The following is a 24237-nucleotide window of genomic DNA, read 5'->3' as shown; positions in this document are numbered from 1 at the left end:
CTTTAGTATTCAAAAGATGCCTTTTTTTAATTTTAAAAGTTATTATTTAGTTAGAATTTAAAAGTTATTATTTAGTTAGAATTTAAAAGTTATTATTTAGTTAGAATTTAAAAGTTATTATTTAGTTAGAATTTAAAAGTTATTATTTAGTTAGAATTTAAAAGTTATTATTTAGTTAGAATTTAAAAGTTATTATTTAGTTAGAATTTAAAAGTTATTATTTAGTTAGAATTTAAAAGTTATTATTTAGTTAGAATTTAAAAGTTATTATTTAGTTAGAATTTAAAAGTTATTATTTAGTTAGAATTTAAAAGTTATTATTTAGTTAGAATTTAAAAGTTATTATTTAGTTAGAATTTAAAAGTTATTATTTAGTTAGAATTTAAAAGTTATTATTTAGTTAGAATTTAAAAGTTATTCAGTACATGGGGCAAAACTGAATATATACAGGGTGATTATAAAAAAACTATCCCGACATATGGGCCCCTAACTATCATAGCATTCACAGAAACTGAATGAAATTTTAGCATAAGGTATTTTGAGGTATGCGCTCAAGAATGATATGGAAAACAAGTGTCACTCTAACAGTTACGGTTACAGCGAGAAAATTTCGAAAATATCAAATGGCAACAACAAGTTTTTTGTATTGGAATGCGATCTCCATACTGAAAAACACTAAATAGTGTTGGAATGGCACCTGTAGCACGAAAATCCCCGGAGCTAGGCAAGGAAAAAGTAAAAAGGACTTTGCCGTGCACCAGAGCATTAATGTTCGTTTCATTCGTCACACCGGGCTGAGATCCCAGCCTGATTAGTCCTCCACAAGGTCATGTGGAAAATTTGTGAAACACAATAAAATGCTTCATTTTATGCTGCTTCTCTGTCCTTATTGGTTGTCCTCACTTTTAGCCTATCTACCGCCGGTGATTTTCATGCTACAGTTGCCGTTGAAACGCTATTTAGGGTTTTTCACAATGGGGATCACATTCCAATACAAAAAACTTGGTGTTGCCATTTGATATTTTCGAAATTTTCTCACTGTAACCATAACTGTTAGAGTGACACTGTTGTTTTCCATATCATTCTTGAGCACATACATCAAAATACCTTATGCCAAAATTTCATTCAGTTTCTGTGAATGGTATGATAGTTAGGGGTCCATATGTCAGGATAGTTTTTTTATAATCACCCTGTATATATATGTTACCAGCAAAGTATGAAATCCAGGCATTCTATAGAACAATGCCTGGTCATTTCAGGCAAAGTATGAAATACCGGTTTTATTTTATACTTTGCCTAGGCATTCTATAATTTGTACCTTTGTCCTTTTGGTCCTTTGTACAGACACGGTAAGAACCAGAAAGCACCGGTTACAGTGACCACTACTGTACAAAAGGACAGGCACGTACACCAGTGGCGAACTCACTCTTGTACACTTGGCATTCTATAGAATGCCTAGTCATTCTATAGAATGCCTAAACACAATCCAGGCAAAGTACGAAATATCTTCTTCCACAAAACATCCACTGACAAAATTTTGATTAGATAATCCACACGATGCCAAATGCGCCAAATAAAATAATCTTGATTACTGTTAAATTATAAATTTCAATACATTCTTGGTGGATAAGCCACATGATACGTTTATTTTCTTCAGAAAATGTTTCCGTGTCTCTCATGAGTACAGATTTGTTGAAGAGGCGGTATTAAATATGAAATTTCATTTTCCTTGATTTTTTCAATGACCGTTAACCTCTGGCTCTCGGGAGAAGGGATCTGTTGAGGGGCGCTATATAAAATATTAGATTTCTCCAGATTAATTTTTTCAGTGTTTATTCGACTTTTCCCGGGAACGTTAACCTCTGGCTCTCGGGAGAAGGAATCTATTGAGGGGCGGTATATAAAATATTATATTTTACTCAGATTCAAATTTCACACTGTTTCTTTGATTTTTCCCGGGAACGGTAACCTCTGGGTCTCGGGAAGGTATAAATTATTAGATTTCCTTCAAATTACAATTTCACGTAGTTCTCACTTGATAAACTGCAGCTCTTGGGAACTCGCTATTATAAATGACGAAATGAATAATCTTATTGTAACTTCGCATTTCGTAAATCAGTAATTAACCATAGTTGTCGGTTATTGTGCATATTTACCAATTGCCTTGATAGGTTTGATAAATTTAGTTACACATTAAATACTTTCAATGGTGATTGCGAAGGCTGGGAATCGGTTAAAATTTTCAGCTGGTTAATAAAACAATATTAATCAATTAATCAAATTTTAATTGAATATTTTCAAATGCTAATAATTCATTGCAAACGTACTAACGTAATATCATTAACTGTGTAGTATTAATATATTCTATTCATTCTACATGCACATATCTTCTTCATGGACATAAACAAATAGGCCTACAACAGAAACAGATTAAGAAATTTTGGCCAGCCGATTGAAGCTATTTGATTAATATGAACCAACTTGTCGAGGGCCGTAACGGGGAAGAGGGCGGGTAAGGGGGCCAGTAAAATGTAGGGGGGGGGGATGGCAATTTCAGGTTGGAACAAAGAACACCGTTATAAAATTATAAAATTTTAAAGTTATTAGAGCTGTAAAATAATGGTTGCCCAGGAGGCCGAATCATATTTGCCCCAATCGGCAAAACCCTAGTTACGGCCCTGCACACCAGCCATATCCTGGAATTTCTTAACCTTTATCTTGTCATTTGTTTTTCAATCAGTTACTTTAGGCCACTGATTTCGAAACAAATTTAGATTTTCATACTGTTAGTTTTTTTCTATGAAATTTCCGTCAAATGGTGCTGGTGGAGAAGGGTAGCTGATAGAGATCAAGTTCAGTCACGATATCAAGGAAACGTATATTTCCTAGGCATTATGCTGTAGTGAACTTGGGATGAATCATCTGGTTTCCGCTGGGACTCGAACCCATTCTCTCTTGCATACCGGGCAAGCATGCACCATCTCCAAAAAACTGGAGACACGACCCTACCTTCCTCATTTCACGCAGGATACGCTGAAGTAAGGTAGGGTAGGATCGTTGATGTTTGCTGGAAAAGAAAAGCACTGTTAACAGTGGAGACAATAAATTTTGGCCTTGTCTTCTAAAAACTTCCATGACACTCAATTTGAAATGGAAATCATTCCCAGTTCTTGTTGAATCGGTTTGTATTTCCCCATGTTGAAAAATTAGATCAAATAATATTGATTCAAATATTTGTAAACATGGTCACTAATGAATCTACTCTATAATATAAAATCAAAAACTCGAACAGGGCCTGTTTCTATGCAACCGAAATTAGTGATGATTTTATGTTACGGAAGTGGGTGACGTTTTTTAAGTGACGGAAATCTGTTACGATTTTAGGTCGAGTTTTCATTTGACTCTAGCATATATCGGGACCCATTTGACCCATCGGGACCAAAATACGTGCATGTAACGAGAGGATCCCACATTCTACAGCAGGGCCCCTAGGCTGGAATAGGTGGGAGCCCCTAAACTAGGGCCCTTCTGAGGTTAATTTATAGTGTGAAAAATTAAAGTAAGAATCGTTCCGGCCCCTGTCAGCCCTGCCCTTGTGGGGGTCATGCTGAGAGGTATGTATATGTATAATATACATATAACATCAGTCCTCCCAACACACAGGGTCGACGTACCCGGGGAGGATTGCACGTATACCTTCATGGGGAAGTTAAAAGGTTTCATTTCCAGGGGCCCTTGATAGATCTCGTTGTTTTCTTGCTGCTTAACATTGAAAAATTTGCAATAGTGGAAGCCCAAGATATATCCAGCCTGGGAGGCCCCCATAAAATTTACGAATTCGGTCACGGGTAATTGAGGGGGCCTGGATTTTATTCGTTGGTGAAATGAATACAAATGAAAATTTTTCATTGCACTCGCAGCGGGGGATGACCGACAAGCTTCCAAGTCGAGGACCCCATGTTTACAGGTTTCATTTTGGGGGCCCTGGATGAATCTCATTCTTTTCTGTTTAACATTGTAGAATTTACACAGCGAAAGCCCGAAATAAATCCAGTCTGGGTCCCTCACTAAAAATTTGCGTATTGGGTCCCCGCTATTGGATGTGGGGCCCTGGATTTTATTCGTTGTAAAATTGATAAAAATGAAAAATTTTCGTGATCCCTCACAGGGAAATGTTCGACAAGCCTTCAGGTCGGGGCCCCATGGAAACGTTGAGAGGTTCCATTTCGGGTATCCCCGGATGAATCTCATGGATTTTTGTTGTTTAACATTGTAAAATTTGCAACACATCGGTAGCCCGAGATAAATCCAGTCTGGGCCTCACTAAAATTCAGCGAATTGGAGTCTGGGGACCCCCCATGGGCAAGTTTTCTGGGAGTACTTAACTAATCACATTTGTTTTTTGTTGCTTTATCATTGTAAAATTCGCTTCTTCAGTAAGCTGGTGCTTTCACATGTCCCTTTCCATAGCACGCTGATGAAATGGGACGAAATAAACAAGATATGTTGTGAAGAAAAGGAGGGGGGGGGGGGGGTTGGCCGCCAAAGAGCGGCAGGCCCCCTAGTGTTATGTATAAAAACATAATTAATGAATTAATGACAGCTAACTGGTTTAGTCAAATTTATCAAGTTAAATTATAAAGTATTAACAAAAATTTTAATCAAATTATGATCGAGTCGATTACTCAAATTAATTTTTTAACTGCGATTAGCAACTGATCAATTAACCGACCTGATTAATCAGACCAGCCTTAGTGATTGTGCATAAATCTCGAATAAAATAATAAATATGGTTATGGAAGAAATCAAGTGGAAATATCTCTTAAATTCTATCATTAATTAGTATTGGACGTACGTGATGGGTGCACTAAACATAATTTGCCCTAAATATTAAGTTGAATATGAGTTACACATGTATTAGTTGTCATATGTATTTATATACTTGTCGCACGTATAAATTGTTATCAGCCTTGTGATGTTAGCTCTCCACGTTTATCAACATTTTTATTTATAATCAACATCATCCATCAATCCTAGACTGCCGTTAGTACAAAATATGCGGTAAATGGGAATGATTCATTGATGATTTGTCATATTTACCAATACGAGCTGGGAACTGTACATAATCATCGGAAAATGTGATAAAATCGCAAAATTTGTCAAACTTACCAAATGGTTCGGTGAGTAATCATTATCACCGGATTTATCACATTTATGATAACACGAACAGGGTCGCAACTACGGGGGAGCAAGCCTTGGGCGCTGGACCAGAGGGGGTGCAAATTTTATTCTCAAACCTCTCCTTCAACATTACAAGGAGGCGCCAAGATGCGCACTTGCCCCGGGTGACCGAGCACCTAGTTGCGGCCCTGAACACAACTATCTTAAAATCTACTTTGTATTGAGGGGTTTCGCCGTTTACTCTTATAGTTGTATGAACACGATTAATTGTGAGAAGCAGAGAAACATTTTTATTTATTTGGTCTCTCCTCCATTATATATAGCAAGACGTATGCAAATTAAATAGGAAATTTAATTTTGAAATATCGTCTTATTAAGGGGTAAACATGTCACTTTGATGTCAATGCATCAAAAATAAGTATGAAATTCAAACAGTGAATGCAGTCTCATTTCGACTCCAATAAGATTTTTTTTTTAATTTATGGGCACACTTTAAATAAGAAAATAAAAGAGAGTATTTCATAACTTAATTTATTAGAAGAAATATAAATTAATTTATAGAATTGTGTGAAAATAAATCAAATTGCAATTTAAGTATATCAGAAAATTTGCAATGACCGCTAAAAGGGAAGTGAAGTTATGATAAAAAGAAAATTGATATGCAAAAAAAATACCTTCTGATTTACTTTTTACTTGTTGCAACAAGTAAGGCTGCTGTGGCATTTAATTTTTTTTTTTCACACACAAACATTTCTGGCTTAAACACTTTGCTTTACACATGCATCGTATATATCCTTGGCCATTTCCTGTCGACTGCAGTATAGCAACAGAACGAAGCAGTATTACACCTGTTGGTACATCTTCAATTTTTAGTAACGTTTTTGGGCAAATCGTAAATTGGGATCTAGCATACAATTGTTTCAGAACTCCTTCAGATGTTCCCATTTGGTAGAATCCATCTCCTGGTATGTCCATTACAATGGCTAAGATGTTTCGGGAATAACCACGTCCCTTGTCCACATTGGGAATTTGTACTCTCACCGTCGCACCTACAGAGGCAGGTGGAAACTTTTCATCCGAACACATTTTCATCTTTTTTGTTTGTTTTTCTAAGTTCATTTGAGAGTCTACTTTGTGCTTAATTAAGTTCTCAGAATTGATGCAGAGAATGCACAAAATTTTAGCCCCATACCCTTCTGTTACCTCATTTTCACCAGTCCCTATGCTTTTACTGCATATGACATGAACATTCCTTTCACATTTTATGCACGTATGGGCACCCCTTGCTTCCTTTGAACAGACGCCGCACATAATTGCTCCCATTGGTACATCTTCAACTCGACTTTCCCCCCTCTCATCTGTCACATTCTCATTTTCACATTCTGTGTTTTGGTTATCAAATACATGAACATCAGCTGCTACTTCTTCAAGTTGCTCCTCTGTGTGGACGCTTTCCAAAATACCTTGTGGTATTAGAGAGTTCGATAGACCCACTCTGACTTTGCAGCCAAAGAGTGCTTCATAAGGTGACTGCCTAATCCCTGAATGATAAGCCCTATTTTTCATGAGTTGTACAAATGGTAGTCCTTCACTCCATTGATTCGTTTCTTGGTCCTGCATCCATGTACACAACATATTTTCTACATCTTGGTTTGCTCTTTCCACACTGCCCTGACTTTGTGAATGGTGTGGCTTTCCATGCACAATTTTCAATGCCGGCCAGGTTTTTTTCAAGTTTGTCACAATACTATTAGCAAACTCTCTGCCGTTATCTGACTGCAGAATTGATGATGCACCTAGTAATGTGAAGATATCTATTAGGTTCAATGCAATCTCTTCTTCTGTCTTCGATTTCAAGCTTTTCAGCACAACAAATTTAGTCAGGTGGTCTTGGTAAACCATGATAAACTTGAACTCTCTGTCGGGTTGCGACTGAAAATCTATCAGGTCCACTTGACAACGTGAATTGAAATCGGAATGCATCGGTTTTACAACAACTCCTTTCTTGCACCCTTTTTGTTTCTTTTGGCATGGCTCACAGAGATTTATGAAGAGCTTGATGTCATTTCTCGTAATGTTCTTGTATTTCGCCGAGAGTTCATGGATCATCCGATCTCGCCCTCCGTGACCAATACTCAGATCGGTTTCATGTAATACATGAAATAATTCTGAGTCAGGTGAGTAAAACTTTATTGCACTGTCTCCTTCTTTTATGGGAAAAATTAGCTTGTTCCTTTTCCCTACGATCATAATATCATATCGATTCAATAACCAATAATCTCTAGGTTCTTTTTCAATGGCGTTCTTCGCCTTTTCAACTTCACTCACTTATCTGTCGTAGTGAGCATCGGTGAGAAAAACATAGTTTTTAGCACCGTTCTCTCGAGACTCGACTAAATCCTAGTAAAACCGTCGTTTCATTACGTCCAAATCCGTGGTTCGATTCCGCGATTCGATAGATGATTCCTGCACTTGTTCATTTTCGTCTGCCATTTCTGAAGAGCACAGTATAGGCCAAATCAGTACAAAAGGGCAAAGTTTATAATCAATTAAAACAAACTGATAAATTAAAGACTATAAAAATATGAATTTACGAATGAGACAGACTGGTGAACTGCACAGCACACGAAATGCACTTGTAGTGACACACGCAGCTTACCAAAGCTAATTTAGGTGAATTTCTGTGTGGAAGCAGCTTCTTTCTTTTTTTCCTCCCTGCTATCGGCTCCTTTATCTGTGAGCACTTGTTTTGTCTGCTTAGGTGCTCCTAATAGCACACCGTCTGCGGAATAGGCACCTTGATTGTAACACCTTCTATTCTACATTTTCATCAATAACCATCCCACCATAGGACCATCTTTCATTAATGCTCATCTATATTTCCCGGTTAAACCATTTTCACACGTTTAAAATGTTTTTTTTCCCATTAGTTTTTAAAAAATAAATAAATACATAAAAACGTTATAAACGGGATCCATTGTGCAGCAGAGTGTTTTGTAACCTGTGGTCAGAGGACCCCCAGGAAGTCTGAGTATCTTACAAGGGGTTAATGGGATTACCTTCATTTGCTGTCGTTGCATGAATGACACACTTAGTGCTGTTAAATTGTAATTTATTGCCCCAATTTTTCGATTACAAATTATAACTAACATTTTTTGGTTTGTATGGGGGAGCAGTCGTGGAAATCGACTTTCGGTACAGGGAATCCCTGGTGCCTTGACCTTCACTAAAGGGGGGTCTGCGACCATGCAATCACGCACACATACCTTATGATTCGATTCTCTTTCTTCCTTTCTATTAACTTCCCCCTACGTTGGGATACAGTGGAACCCCCATTTATATGACTCTCACATTTATACCATGTTTGGCTTCGGTCGCAGTTCATTCCTGTATATTTTTATGTTGAAATATTTCATTCATGAGACCATAACATATATTCTAACACTGACTCAAATCTCAAATCTTTGGAAAATGTCATCTCTATCCAACAAATTCACTTAATTTCTGTATAGATTGTGAAAATTTTTCTTGCACATGTAGGCTGACCCTATTTCGAGAAAAATATGGGGAAGCGGGATTCCAAACACGGGAAAATATGGGACATCGGCAATTATAACCATAAATGGCGCCAAATGTAAGCAAATTTGGCAACTATTGCAAAAATCCCTAGAGAAACGCTAATGGTGAGAAAGCCAAACATTAATGTAAATTGCAGTAGGTTAAATTTTATTCAACGACATAAAACGTTGAAGAACGAAATAAAAGCGGAAAACCTTCAAATGAACGTGAAACGTTTTCCGCGCGCGTGCCTGGCAGTCGAGTGGTTAGGGAGCTGACATCTAACTGTGCAGGTCTGGGTTCGAATCCCGGCTCGGGGATGGAGGTGTGTGTTTACTGACACAATAATTCCCTAGACAGATCATATATGGTATCGGGAATACGTGTGGATCTCGTTACAAAAGAAAGAACAAAAACATGACAAATATGTGTGTGAGATGAATACACTTAGGGGCCGTTCAAGTATTACGTAAGCAAATTTTTAGCCATTTTTGACCACCGCCCGTCAGCAAAATTTCGTCAGCAGCTTAGAATATTTCATATCTTCAGAAAGGGGTGATTGATGACGTAAGCAACCTTCAAACCCCTCTCCCCCCCCTTGAAATCAAAAGTCAGCAAATCCGAAACCCCTCCCCCCCCTGATGCTGATGCAATACTTGAATGATCCCTAAGAGAACGTTGAAACATAACAACAGATAATTACTTTACATCACTGAGATTATGTTCATTTTCGAAATCGACAAGCTTGGTTGAGACCCTTCGAAAAGACCGTCGTGAGGTACCTCCAACTGCAAAAACAGGAACACAGGATCTATACTTGTCAAGAGTATTCAAAACAGGAACTGATATCATGCTGACATCTGATTAGGGGGGAAAAAAAAAAAATGTTCTAGTTCCGAGTTCACTTCATACTGATGTAACATTCAACGAAAACGTGAAAAAGACCCCAGAAACAGTTGCCTACTATAACGAAACTAAATAAGGAGTCGACATCGTGGATCAAACGGTGCGATTATACACCACTAACAATGGAAGTCATCGCAGGGCATTGCATGTTTTCGGAGAAAAATTACGAAAATTCTGTGAAATTTTAATTTGTGAAATTGGCGGAATTGTAATATTTTATACCGCCCCTCAACAGATCCCTTTTCACGAAAGCCAAAAACGTTTCAGGGGAAAAAATGACGAAAATTTTGTGAAATTTTAATTTGACGAAATTATAATATTTTATACCACCCCTCAACAAATCCCTTTTCACGAGAGCCAAAGGGAAACGTTTCAGGAGGAAAATGACGAAAATTCTGTGAAATTTTAATTTGACGAAATTGTAATATTTTATACTGCCCCTCAACAGATTCCTTTTCACGAGAACCAAAGGGAAACGTTTCCGGAAAAAAATGACGAAAATTCTGTGAAATTTTAATTTGATGGAATTGTAATATTTTATACTGCCCCTAAAGAGATCATTTCTCACGAAAGCGAAAAGGAAATTTTTCTGGAGAAAATAAACGTATCATGTGGCTTATCCACCAAGAATGTATTGAAATTTATAATTTAACAGTAATCGAGATTATTTTATTTGGTGCATTTGGCATCGTGTGGATTATCTAATCAAAATTTTGTCAGTGGATGTTTTGTGGAAGAAGATATTTCATACTTTGCCTGGATTGTGTTTAGGCATTCTATAGAATGCCTAGGCAAAGTATAGAATAAAACCGGTATTTCATACTTTGCCTGAAACAACTAGGCATTCTATAGAATGCCTGGATTATAGAAGTCTATACCAGTCTATAGAATGCCTGGATTATAGAAGTCTATACCAGTCTATAGAATGCCTGGATTTCATACTTTGCCGGCAACATATATATAAACCCAGAGAAATACTCACAAGTTATAAGAGTTCCATACATAATTTATAACTGACAAACATATTTGCTTATTTGCAGCTATCATGGCAGTTGAAAGGAGAATTTTTCAAGCAATCCGAATATAGTGATTGATAGGAGGAGATGAAAATAACCCCTTTTTTGGGGGTGGGGACAAAACTATAACCATGTTCCAAATTAAAAAAAGCAGTTTGATGATATAGGTGTCAGGAGAATGCCTCTATTGCTTCCTCTGTTATCACACTGTTATTACATTTCACTTTTTTGCAAAATAGTCTGCTTTTTTTTCAAACGATGGAAGAGTACTCCTTGATTTTATTCTGGCTTGAATGAAGCCTTCACGACTCTTGGTTGTTGATACAGCAAGAGATGCTTCAGTTATGAGTCGTACACACCGTTCAACTGCTTGTGTGTAACACAGAAAATTTGGTATAGATAGAATCAAAATAGAATCAATAGAACCTAATTTCAACGGTAAACTGTGTTTTGGCTCATATAGATCACTTTCCTCAGAATCGTTGGATGTAGAAGAGTTTTCAGTGGTTGATAAACTAGTTTCCGCCGTTTCTTCTTGAGATGACTTCACAAACGGGATACCATTTTCATTTTCCTTTGTTTTCAATTTCTTTGTTGTTAGGACATCTACTCGACCAATAGCCATCTTGCATGTACTTCTTTGATCTTGCAAGAAATCTCGCTATAAATTTGCGACCTTTCTGATCTTGTTACACTTAAAGTCTTCAAAATCACATTTGCATGCTGCAATGTCGAACAACTTCCGTGCTTCGCACTGAAAAGATTTTAAGTTCAACTTGAAAGTTTGAGAATCTTTCCTTGCTTTCATATTTTTCTGAAGATTCTTGTATTTATAGTAAAAGTCTTTGAAAATTTTGTATATCCATTGGTGAAAAACAATAGGAATTGAAGCAGTTTTCCAAATATTTTCTATCTTTGGCACGATAATTTCAAGAATGTCTGCAATAGCTGGATCTTTTCTTGATTGTTGTGCCTTCATATTGCGTTGAGTCAACAAATAACAAAGCTTAACATCACCATAGCTGGGAGAGACCCGAGAATCCCACTCTTTAGGATTTCCTAAAATGTCAGAACAATAAAAGCTTCTGGTCATCATTTTGACTGCTATTCACTCTCTCAGTTAAGGGGTAAGATTCCAAATGAATACTGAAAACAAGGGAAAAACATCGAGGCCATTGAATGAATCACATGTTCAGGAGAATGGGAAAGCCTCCTCCACGGCGTCATGTTACAGAATTCCACACATGCGTAAAACTTCAGGGGCGATGAGGAACCTCAAGAAGTTGGAATTTTTGGGAAAAAAAATTAGGAATGGTATTTCTTCACATAAAGGCATATTTTAAATTCTATCACAATGGCAATTTCGAAAAAAGAAAATTTTCGTTCCACCCTACTGTATAAGCCTTTGATGTACTCGCGAAATGCCCCAAAATTAGAGTAAGTGTTAATGAGCTAGTACTTATTAAGAAGACACCAACGAATAAGGCAAATACACGAAAATAAAAAGTCCTAATGCATTTCAACACCAATGGGTGCCGTCTTCAGAGGAAAATATAACCACTAGTCACGCTGACAGTTTCCCACTTGGGTTGAATACCAAATCTTAACGCTCGGTTGCTCAGTGGAAAAAGTATGTTCACTTCAAACGTCATGGTCAGAATGAAGCTGTGAGCCTGCGTGAGATACTAATGCAGCATCCTGATTCAATACTTGCAGAATAGTGCTATCCGATTGGTCTATTAGAATTTTCTTAGAATTCCCGCTCGAAATGAAATGAATTTAAGCCATGGTGTTGCAATTGGGGTGTTGCGGGGGGGGGGGGGTATCTCGCAACACCATTGGACTTTCAGGGAAGCACAACACTACACGTTCCAGACCAATTTTTTCTCTGCTGGCAGATCGAAATCGGCTGACGTGTGTGCAGAAAAAAAACAGATTTCAAAAGCTTATTATTACTACGTGGACTATTCATTTTTAAAAATAATTTCAATAATTATTAATTGAAATTACTGTTACAAATTTATGGTAATTTTTTATGTAATTGATAAGAAATTGAGAAATAAAATTTCTGTGATAGTTCAAATTTTTATTGTTTCGATTCAAGTTTCATTTGTTCGTTTGCCTTTAATTGCTGTAATTAGCTCTTAACTACATTTTCTGAATTTAATTGTTTATATACTAATTAATATTATAATTTTATCAAAACAAGAAAAAATCAGATTTTTTTTCTTCCATCAATTATTGACTCACTGTGTAGCTGATGTTTTTTTAGTACTACCAGCCAGAAAAATAGATAAAAAGCATTACAAAATTATTACACTGAAACCTCGCTACAACGATTCTCGATATAATGATAAATCCTTCTACAACGATATATCTTCAAATCTTGTTTGGAAATTTCTATATTCTAATGTTAAACTGCTGCTCCCGATATAACGATAATCTCTCTACAACAATATTTTTTTCTTGGTCCGCTGAGTATCATTATATCAAGGTTTCACTGCACTTTTTTGAAATTATGGTGTTATTTTTTAAGGCTTTACTTCAGATATTTTTAAGAAATTCTTGATAAATTTCTCTCGGTTGTATTTATATCTTCCAAAAATCATTTCAGTCTACCAAATTCATGTTGCCGAGCATAAGCAGTTCATAACAATAAAAAAATAAAAAATAAATTGAAGCATAATTTTTTTTTCGAATTTTTACAACTCTATACACGTATTCTTACCCGTGTAAAACATTCCGTTGTGTGTCACGCTATGACAGCAATAAAATTAAAAGTGCAAATAGCAATACGTTTTTAGTTATCATTGTTAAACAGTATCATTGTTAACCTTCAGACATTCAGATAATGGAAGTTTTTTCCACAACCCTAAATCCCTTTTAAAAGGTTTTTTTCCTAGTGTGTTGAAGTCAAATTTATACTATCAAATTTAAATCAGATGTTCTTAACCTTTCTAGCAGCGACTTAAAAACATCAACATGAATTTTGTGTTCCCCAGATCTATTTCCAATTTTAAAAATATGCGAATTGAATAAATTTATAAATAATAAAATGTTTTTTTTTTTAAATTTCTGTAGCCAGTGGTAGGCGTCTTAATGGGTGAGTGAACAGAAATGGAATAAATGCCAAATCAAAAAGGGGTCCCAAATTATTGAAAGGCTTTCATCTATTCTGAAATTATTTATTTTTTCACCTCTGGATTTTTATTAATTTTGGAATAATTTCTTTCATCAATTATCACATTATTTTGCATTAATTATGGATTTATGCACATACTTCTATCGTTAATTTCAAATTTTGAAACTGATCTTTCTTAAAATATTTATTTTCTTTAAAAATAAAAAAATAGAACTTATGGGTTAAGAGCCCCTAGTTAAACTATTTTAAATTTTTCCCACCCCCTGAGAGTAAATGAAAGCTTGTGAAGGTATCAAAATAATAATAGTAATTTAACATATCTATAAATCTGATATAATAATGTTTGTAGATAAAGGAACCAAATCAAAGTTTGAAAATTATCACAATAACCTAATAAATGTAATTACGACACTTGAAACTAATTTATTATTTCTGTTAAAAAACAATTTGTTGGAAAAAGGAAGAAAAATCATCAAAAGACTGAAAAAAAATTGCAATTAATATTATCGCTGAAAAAAATCATTTACATTGTATACATCTCTTTTTTTAGAACGATAATGAAGGAAGACGACGTATGAGACGACGGATTTGCTCAATTTTTGCCCGTAGGGTGGGTTTGCGGTTAGACGTACAATTTTGAGTTTGCGATTGAACGCTGGAATGACCAGTTACAGCGCACACTCCTAACTGCACACTTTTTTCGCCTTTTACACGCACACTCTTGAAGGCGGTTCTGAAGTTGTTTACAGCTATCATGCGTGCAAAAGTGTACGTGTAAAGGGGTCTTAAGATGCTCCTAATGAGGCATTTGACATTAAGGGTTCATTTAGACTAAGAAGATTCAAGTAAAGGACTCAGGACTCATTTTTGTGAACCTCACATCAACCTATCCTCTTAACACTAGAACCGCGGCACTTTCGGTATACCTAGAACCGTGGACTGGGTCAAATTGACTCACACTGTGAAAAAACGGTGTTTCATACCAAAAATGGGAAATTAACGAGGAACTGCTTTCGAAAAATAGTTCTGGCCTTCTGTACTGCTCTGTACAAAATACTGGAATTTTTTTATAGTGAGATCCAGGATGTTGTAGAAAACGTCTGTGATGCCATCTTCACCGAACATTTTCTAGGCATTTGATCGCTACAACAACGATTGTTACAGTTTTGAACTGTAGTGTGAAATAGTTTCTGTGTGTGAAAGCTTTTTGGGGCTACTACTGCCAATATCCACTGCCAGATGAAACGTGCTGAATAATGAAAAGCTTACATCGTTCTTTCCTTGATAAATTGCCATTGTGGCATCATTGTTCCACACAACTGTTGTTTCACTATCTTTATTGCGTCAGATAATATTGCTCTTCGATTTCGTCTCATCGTCTCTACTAAGCTCATATTTTTTGGCTTTTAGCATTTGAACCAGTTTCAGTGCAGTGAAAAAAAAGGTGTCGGTTGAGGCATTTCTGCTCTTGTTCTCAAATGGCTTGATCAGTTGCATCACTATGTGCTCTGAAAGAGACAGATTCATTGGACACTGATATTTCTCAAGATTTGGAAATCCATTCAAAACGTATTTGGTGCAAGCCAGAATTTTATTATTTTTCTGTGACATCGTTTGCCTACAGAAATTTCAACTACACGTTTTTTCTAGAGTTAAACTTTTACACTCCCAAAATCTTTATTGAGTCCAGTCAGAATTCCAGGTATTCAAGTTTACAAAGGAAAAAAAAATATTTAGCTCTACTTGCCATTCCTCCATTGAAAAAAAAATAATCTGCTCTGACAAAAATGAATTGGCTTTGACCTTGAAAGACCTTTATTCTTCACTATCTTCATTTAGAAATACGTTTTAGAAAGGGTAACCACTTCCAAGAAAATTCTACACCCCTTTTTTCCTATAGAATAGTACGTTGGGTCAAAATGACCCAAACCGCGGTTCTAGGTATAAGTGCTTATAACTCCGAAACACGAAATGTGAAAATAATAAAATTTTTGTGAATTAATATTCATATATCATCATGAAAAGTCACAAAATTTTTTCAACATCTGCACCCAAGTTTTTGAGATAAATGGAAACGAAGTTTGATTTGGGTGAAATTGACCCACTCCGCGGTTCTAGCGTTAAATGTGTTTTTGATTTTCTGAAACCATTTACCCATTTCTTTCTTCCTACCATAATTTTCTGAAATGTTGAATGCAGTAGACTTTCGACTATCTGGCTCTCAACTATCTGGACTAGATAAATCATATAGGTGGAGATAGATATAGGCATATACATTCGTAACATGCCAATCTTGGAACCACGCCTCTCCATAGTGGCAATGTTCATTGCTGGGGGAAGGGGAAAGGACCCTTCCTCCCAAAAAAACTTTCTTTGCAAAAAAAAAAAAAAAAAAAAAAAATATATATATATATATATATATATATATATTTATTTATTTATTTATTTATTTAAAAACTTAAAAAAAACAATTTGGGGGAGGGGGAAGAACTGCTTTCTCCCCTTCTCCAATTTTTTTTCTCATATGACTTTATTTAAAATTCAAATCAATTTTTTTCCATTTTCGAAAAATATTGTAAATCTGACATTCTGTATCAAACTAGAAATAATACCTACTTTATCACTCACCAACACTGGTCATATATTGCCATATGGCAATTTCCAACCAATGGAGTTGGGTGGGAAATGAAGGTGGCATCTAACAGTGGTCATCCCAGGCATAGTAAGTAAAGAACTAGCAGTAATACCTAGCACTGCGCAGATTTTCTTCATATACTGGGAGCATTACGAAAGTGACAAACAATTGCTTTGGAACCCAGGTGTAACCAAAACAGACATTCCAAAAGTCATTGTTGCTGGACAGTTTTTGACACTATCGGGCACTTTTTTTAAATCTGACAAACTTTTAAAATAGCCCATTGCTTAAGTTGGAGCCTGTGTGATACACATACAAAATTTAGCATAGATTTGTACGAAATTTTAATATTGCATAGAGAGCAGACACATAGAAAGTAAATTTTACATATATAGATGTCAAGTTTTTCCTCTTGAAGCGCCATCTGTGAATGAAATGTAAACTTTCTTTTATTTGTCAAAAATAATTTTAGGCCATGATAAGTTTTTAAGTTATGTTAGCGTAAACCGCACCTTTTTATTCAATTGGCTGTTTTTTATTAATTTGATATTTATTCTTTGGAGATGCTGTCTTTGCATGGCATCAATTTGTACTCAATAGGAGAATGGAATTTTATGAAATCCTTGAATAAAAGAAGTTTCTAAGAAAAACCAGACTTCCGTAGTTTTTCCCGATTTGTTGCAGTTCTGTATTTTATGGTAAAAATCCGGAAAGAGACAGAAGATTAGAAACCGGTAGAAACTAGGGAATTCCATAGTACAGTAGAACCTTGATTATCTGAACACATCGGAACCGGAAGGTGTTCAGAAAAGTGAAAAGTTTGGAAAATTGATTTCAAAAGGGATTTTGAATAAATTTTGATAACGCAAAGGAATAAATTTAAATTCAGCAATAAATGACACCCCCTCCCCCGGCAAAACTGTGATAAGAACTTTTTTGTTGTCAAGAAGACTCGTTCCTCCCTCTCATAGGCATTAGGCACACCCATAAGGTTAGGATGAATTTGTCAGGAGAAAAAAAAAAAACATGACAGCTAACTATATAAACTGTACCTGGATCCTTCCCTACTTACATCAATAGCTCACAGGTACAATTGTTTGGAAGTGGATTATTGTGTATAATAGAATGAAGCTATCAAGTGGAGAGATAAGAGGATTCAAGTTCCAAGAAAATACCAACTGTTAAGCATCATTTACTATAGAAAACTGAAAATGACTTAGGTTGAAAAGGCATTCTGTTGACCAAGTCGTTCGAAAATTGATGTTCAGATAAACGAGGTTCTACTGTAGTTGGCAAATATGTATATTAGATGAGTCGGCTCCCCCCCTTTGCAGTATCTCCATTCATTAGTTAAATAACAACTCTGTGACAAAATGATGAATTATTTACTTTGCCAAGGAGTTTTAAGAGTGTTATCTTTTTAATTAATCATTTATCAATGAGCAGTAAAATAAATTTGAATAATTAACACATTTTAAGAAATGGCATTTTTTCGGCCCGAAATATACTAATATACTCAGAAATTGAATTTTCTGGATGTTATGCCGAAACTAATATTTGGAAAGGAAAGCGATTTGTGTCCTCTGGGAATTGAACCTGGATCCCCGTGCATACCGGACAAGTGCGCTAACCAATACACCAGAGACACACTTAGTAGCGTGAAGCACTGAGTGGAGTCATAGCAACCTCCCTTAACTACAGCAATTTTCGCCCCAGTTGCCGTTTTGTATTAAAAGATGGTATTTTTTCAGCCTGAAATATACTGAAAAATTAAATTTTCTGGATATTATGCCAAACTTTTTTTCTCACTTAGTATTTTGTTTAAAATTTAAGTATTCATTCTCTAAAACTCACATGATTTTATATTTCCTGCAATTAAGTTATACATTACCAAATTTATCATTTAAAGTATGTAAAATATTTTTATTCTTGGACTTCCTTTTTCTGTAATAAATTTTTAAAACTTACAATATCATGGGTATATGCTAGAGAATGGGGGGGGGGGGTCGGAGCCAATATTATAGTGTATTTCTGCAGTGAAAAATGAGACACTGGGATCTAATAAAAAAAACTGAATTCCTTCCCTTCTCCCAAAACAAAGTTATGCTTACGCTATTGTACAGTACATAACAAGTATTTATAAAGTACTGGCCTGTATGCCGCTGTGGTGGTCGAGTGGTTATAGTGCCGGACTCGTGATGCGAGAATCCGGGTTCGAACCCCACAGTGGTGGTCGGCTGAAGTTGGTTTTCTGTGGTTCCCAACTTCAAGGCGCAAATGCGAGCCGATCTCCCCGTTAAAAAGTCTCGCCACAGAGAGCAACAGTCCTACAACGGTAAATCATTCAACCATAACAGTTCACTCATAGTTAGTAAAACTGGGGGCAGATGACAGCACTACACATAACAAGCATTACACAGAAACAAACTTTACGTCAGGTTGCACTACACGTACACGCACATTCCCGCATGTACCGATTCGTTGGGGGGTTCCGCGGGGGGGGGGTGCATGTGTGGGTGTAGCAGTAGTAGGTAGGGGCTCGGGGATCCATGATGTTCTTAAGTCAGCCACCTCGTTGGGCAGTTTGCCTGTTGTGGCATTGTATTTGTATTTGTATTTGTACTTAGAGGTTAGAAAATATGGATAAGAGTGGGGTTTGATATACAAAGCATGTTTTTAATGGCATGGATGGGGTAGGAAGTGAGCATTTATAGAACCCTGGCATCAAGGTCCACGGGTTTGAATCTGGGCAAAGAACATCCAAAACAGGTTCTTTACCTATTGAGCCTGAGATGACCACCGATAGATGGCAGCCTTCATTTCTCACCGAACTCAGGTTGGAAATTGCCATATGGTGATATATGACCGGAGCTGGTTTGTGAGGTAAAGTAGTACATTTACTGCACGTTGGGTCCATGCAAACATCAACAGTTTTGTTTCCACATTTCAATGTTACCTGGCAGCAAACTTGTTTAGTTTTTGTCAATGGCTCACAAACAGTTACATTTCTCAATATTCTTTACTTTTCATCTTTTCAGAAGAAAATTTTTCCTTCTTTAACCCACGCAAAGTTATAGTCATTTGTATTTTTAAATTGTCTTACCATTAAAAATAGCTTCTTGTTTCCTATTGTTAGATTTCCGTTGACATAAATTCTGTTGTCTTTGAAATTAGAATAGATTTGGTTTGCTGTTAAACTGTTTTGTCCTCTAGCTTGCTGGATCCAGATGTGTGGTTTTTGATCTTTCACTTTGAAATCTTACAATAATTACCTTAGATTTCTTATTGTTCTGTGTTGGAACTCGGTGTGCACTTTCTATTGCAGTTTCTTGTTGAATATCCAAATTTATTTTCTCTTTTTGAAGTATTTAATCAACATTTTCATTTTCCATTTCAAGAATTCAATTGATCTCTGTTGTTTTTTTCTATTTGTTTCAATATCATTCATTCGTTGTTTCAGTTCTTTAAGTTCTGTCTTCAAATTTTTATTCTCTAATTTCATTTCCTCGTTTTCCTCTGTTAAATGTACCACAATTTCTTTCACGCTCACTACTTTTTTTACAATGTCAAACATATGCCCTGAATTGAATTTGATTGCTTTTATAGGATTTTGTATCTCATTCTCCAGATGTTTTTATGTGTCTATAATTTCTTGTGTTGTTTCCTTCATGGTTCTTGCTTCAGTTCTCTTATCATGTTGTCAAAATTTCTGAAGTGACTGTCCGATGTACTTTCTTTGCTGGTTCTTTCCTCTTCTGCTTGATTTGCTATGACACATTTGGGACAAGTATAATCAGTTTTCTTTGCTTTTGACATTTTTCTGAATGTAGCTTTCTTAACACCTGCACAAACTGGATGTATATATAATTCACACTGTTTGAAGTAGAAAAATTCATTTTTGTCAATCACTTCGTCTTTGCAATTACTACACTTCAAATCTCCCATTTTGTAGACAAGAAGAAAAAAAAATATTAGATACAAAAGAAAATCTAAAACAAAAAATCATTGATACAGGTGAAATTCTTAGTTCGGAATGCAGTTTATAGTTGACAGCACTTGCACTACATAGATGATTATAGTCACGTTGATTTGTTTACGTATCTTCAATATTTATTTTGTTATTTTAGAAGCACCATAATTAGTTATTAAAACATATTTTATGAAGACAATCATAATTTTTCCTACCTTTAGCTTTGATAACTAATTTAAAAGGATAATTCCTGAATTGATGATCAAAAATCAGGAGCTTGTAAATGACATATATGTAAACTACATTTATTTATGTCTAGGATTATTTTTAAAAAATCAATGAAAAGAATTGTATATTGTTATAGCACCCATGATCATCCCGGACAGCAGTGTCATTGTACAAAAGGAAAAATATAGGATAATTGTTATATGGAAACATTAGGGACTTATCCTACAGGCAATGGAATGAACGCTATAATGTGGGGTCATCATAACAAGCATCGACTGTATCTCTATTTATTTGTACATGCATTTTTCACCAGATTACTTCACAATACAACATTAGAAAGTTGATTGTTGTAATGATCTCAAACACTCAGTTACACATAATACATGTTGAGTGAAATTTTTTTTTGTAAAACCATTTTTGCCGGCAAAATAGCCAATCCAGTTCCCAATAAGTATATCTTGTTTTGTATCAAGTGTTTTGCTACCTTTCCTTGTGTTTTTGAAAGTCTTCATGGTCTCCAGCGATGTAGAAGCAGCATCTGGACCAATTTCATCACTAATAAAATAAAATTTTCGTGAATCATATGGTATCATGAAAAGTCGATGTAGAAGCAGTATTTGGATGAATTTCATTACTAATAAAATAAAATTTTCATGAATCATATGGTATCATGATAAGTCAAGAAATTTCATCATCTACGTTTAAGTTTGAGATAAATGAAAACTAAGTTTGGTCAGGGTCAAATTGACCCGCTCCACAGGTCTCGTGTTGAAGGATTTTTCTCTTTTCTAAAAATGGCTCCATTTGCATGTTTTGTACTCCCTTTCATAAACTGTACAGATTTGGTTTTTTTTTCAGACTTAGATAGTTTCTAAACATTAGAGAATATTCTTAGCAAAAATAATAATTATTCTCTAGTAATATATCAAAATTATCAAAAATAATATTCTCTAGTAATTTATAATAGTAGTGCTTCTGCAGGATATTTCTATCGAGAATAATAAGAATATTCTTAAGTTATTTATAATAGTTGTCTTTCCAGAGAATATTCTCGAGAATTTTACATCTCTAGTTTGCATGTAGGTCTTTCAGAAACTCCAAATTCATGTTTTTTCAGACTTGACACATTTTTCTTCCATAATTCATTTTCCACCATAACTCGAAAACAGAGATAGGACATGATTGCTATGGTGTTTTATGTTTCACTTGCACTCATCTATCATACACTTTCATTTGGCAGATTATTTGCAGTTCTTCCTGTATATCAAATATCATGAATATGAAGCCCTTTTTCAATTTTAAGAGTTTTTTTTTGCTGTTACGGACAGTCTCACAATTTACAATAAAAAAAATTAAAATCATATTGAAAATAATAGGATTTACCTGTAGTATAGCAATAATCACAACCAAAAGCACTACTGCTTTCTTCCAAAGAGCCTGCATTGTAACCACTGAAAGCAAGAAAAACAATAAAAAAATTTAGATAAGTTCATCCATATTTAATATTTGGTATATTTATACAAATATTTGGTATTGTAAATGAAAAATAGTAAATGTCTAAATACATATATGAAGGCCATAACAGACAAACTGCTGAATGAGATGGCTGAAGAAAAGAAAATGAATGTCACATAAAAATATTTAAAAATTCACAACCCAGCAAATTTCATATGAATAGACTAAAAAACTATGAGGTGAGGAAAAACATAGAGTCAACTGGGGCAAGTGTGGCACAAGAGTCAGGCTGTGATTTCTTAGAATAATTTTTAGTTTGGTATCAAACATTTTACTTTATAGTAAGTTCTGAAGTCTTTGTATATTAATTTATAAGCAAATGGCACAATTGGACATATTTATTTCTGTCGCACTAAAATGATTTTACCAAAGAATTTGAAGTTCAAATTCAGAGTTTGTTTATTCAAATTCTAATATTTATAACCAAAAATATAGTATTCAGGAATAGAAGAGCAGAGAACTTTTTAGCGTGGCTATCTCCAATGAAAAGAAGGATACAGCTGTCACATAAAAGATGCAAGTCTAAACCACTGTGGACCCCCTGTTTTATCTGAAGAGACGCTAAAGGCAAGGGGCATCTGGAGAAACAGGTGGCCCCTGCTGTGGATGGAAGATGGTGTTCGTGTGGGAAGACGCGACTCTTGTCAACACTCATGATCGGCTATAGAGAATTCGGAAGCTACTACTATTCCATGAACATGGCAAGAAATAAATAATTTTAAAAAAAGGACCTAAAACCACAACTTCTGCAACCATAAAGAGCCTCTCACAATGGTATCTATCAGTGTTTTCTCTCATGGAAGAGGAACACTTCCTGTAATCTATGAGCGAATATCTGAATTCCCCTGAAGCCTATATTCTATTTTTTAAAAAAACTGATTGAATTATTCGTATTGATGTAAGCCTGTAACTGCATGTAAAACTGAATGAAAAATTGTATCGTTATGGGAAAATACATCCAAATAACAATATAAAAAAAATATATACAGTATATAATTGTGTAACGAAAAACACACTACAGTGATATTGGCGGGGAAAATTTCTAGGATGTCGTGACAGAATGTTGTTGCACTTGCCATGGATTTTTGATAATGGTAACCAATATTTTTTCTAATTTAAAAATTTTAAACAAATAAACATCGGTTTGAAACGATATTTTTTCAGTATTTTCTCCAAAATCATAGGAAAAGAATTGAAATATTCTGTATATAGGATCATTGTAGATATATTTTGTGGCAAAGGAATACTCTCTACCTCTTTCACTGCAAAGTTAACCTGATACGGACTATAGGTTATTTCACTCATTTTGTCATTCACATGCTTGTGCACGCTCTTGATCACTCTTTTGCTCACTCATGTGTGTGCATTATCTTTTGCTCACGCACTGTTTTGTTTACTCACATGCTTGCAAACTTTCTAGATCACTGACCTAGTTTCTCGCTCTCTGGACAGAGGCGGATTCTGGTTATAAAACTTTGTTGTCCTTCTCCCATTGTGTACTAAGATTTTCTTGGAACCAATCAATCTTAAATTTGTTGCCCCTTCGAACTTACCACCCTGGGCTATACCCCACTAAGCCCCCATGTAAATAAAGTGGTGATTTAGAGATGTGCATAATTTCACTGTGGCATAGGCTGCCATATACAATCAAAAATATGTGTACTAAATTTTAAATAAATCAATGGCTAATTGGGACTTTTGCCCATAATACGGGGTGGGCAAAAAGTCCATAGAAACTTTAAAAATTCATAAAAACCAGAAAAATAAACAAAATAAAAAACGGTTGGAGGGTTAGCATCGCTAGGTCATGTGATTTTTTTTAAGACGGGGAAAAAAAGTAAAAAACTGCTGATAGATGATGCTGATACGAGCGACTTCGGTGGAAATATGCAAATGAGACAGTTATAAGATCTTGCGCTCCAAATGCACAACCAGCTCACCGTTGTAAACCATGGATGCTGAGTGCGAAACATAAAACTTTGTTGGTTAAGTGGTTTTACGTGAACCAGGAATCAGCAACCATTGCCTTACGTAAATTCAGAGTTCAGAAAAATGTGAGGACTGGAAAAGGGCTTTTAACAGCGAC

General features: G+C 35.4%; 1 protein-coding gene across 1 annotated transcript in view; it reads right to left on the bottom strand.

The window, feature by feature from the left end:
- Window positions 1-24237, bottom strand: part of LOC149074466 (beta-1,4-glucuronyltransferase 1-like) — a 65210-nt gene that overhangs the window by 15396 nt on the left and 25577 nt on the right. The window contains exon 3 of the mRNA XM_089246951.1: window positions 22020-22087. Coding sequence (XP_089103077.1) covers window positions 22020-22087 — 68 coding nt within the window. The remainder of the gene's footprint in view (window positions 1-22019; window positions 22088-24237) is intronic.

Source organism: Pholcus phalangioides, unplaced genomic scaffold (assembly GCF_987345545.1).
Source record: "Pholcus phalangioides strain wild (caught in Gottingen) unplaced genomic scaffold, Ppha-v1.0 ptg000017l_1, whole genome shotgun sequence".
NCBI lineage: Eukaryota > Metazoa > Arthropoda > Arachnida > Araneae > Pholcidae > Pholcus > Pholcus phalangioides.
This window is presented reverse-complemented; position numbering and strand designations above follow the sequence as displayed.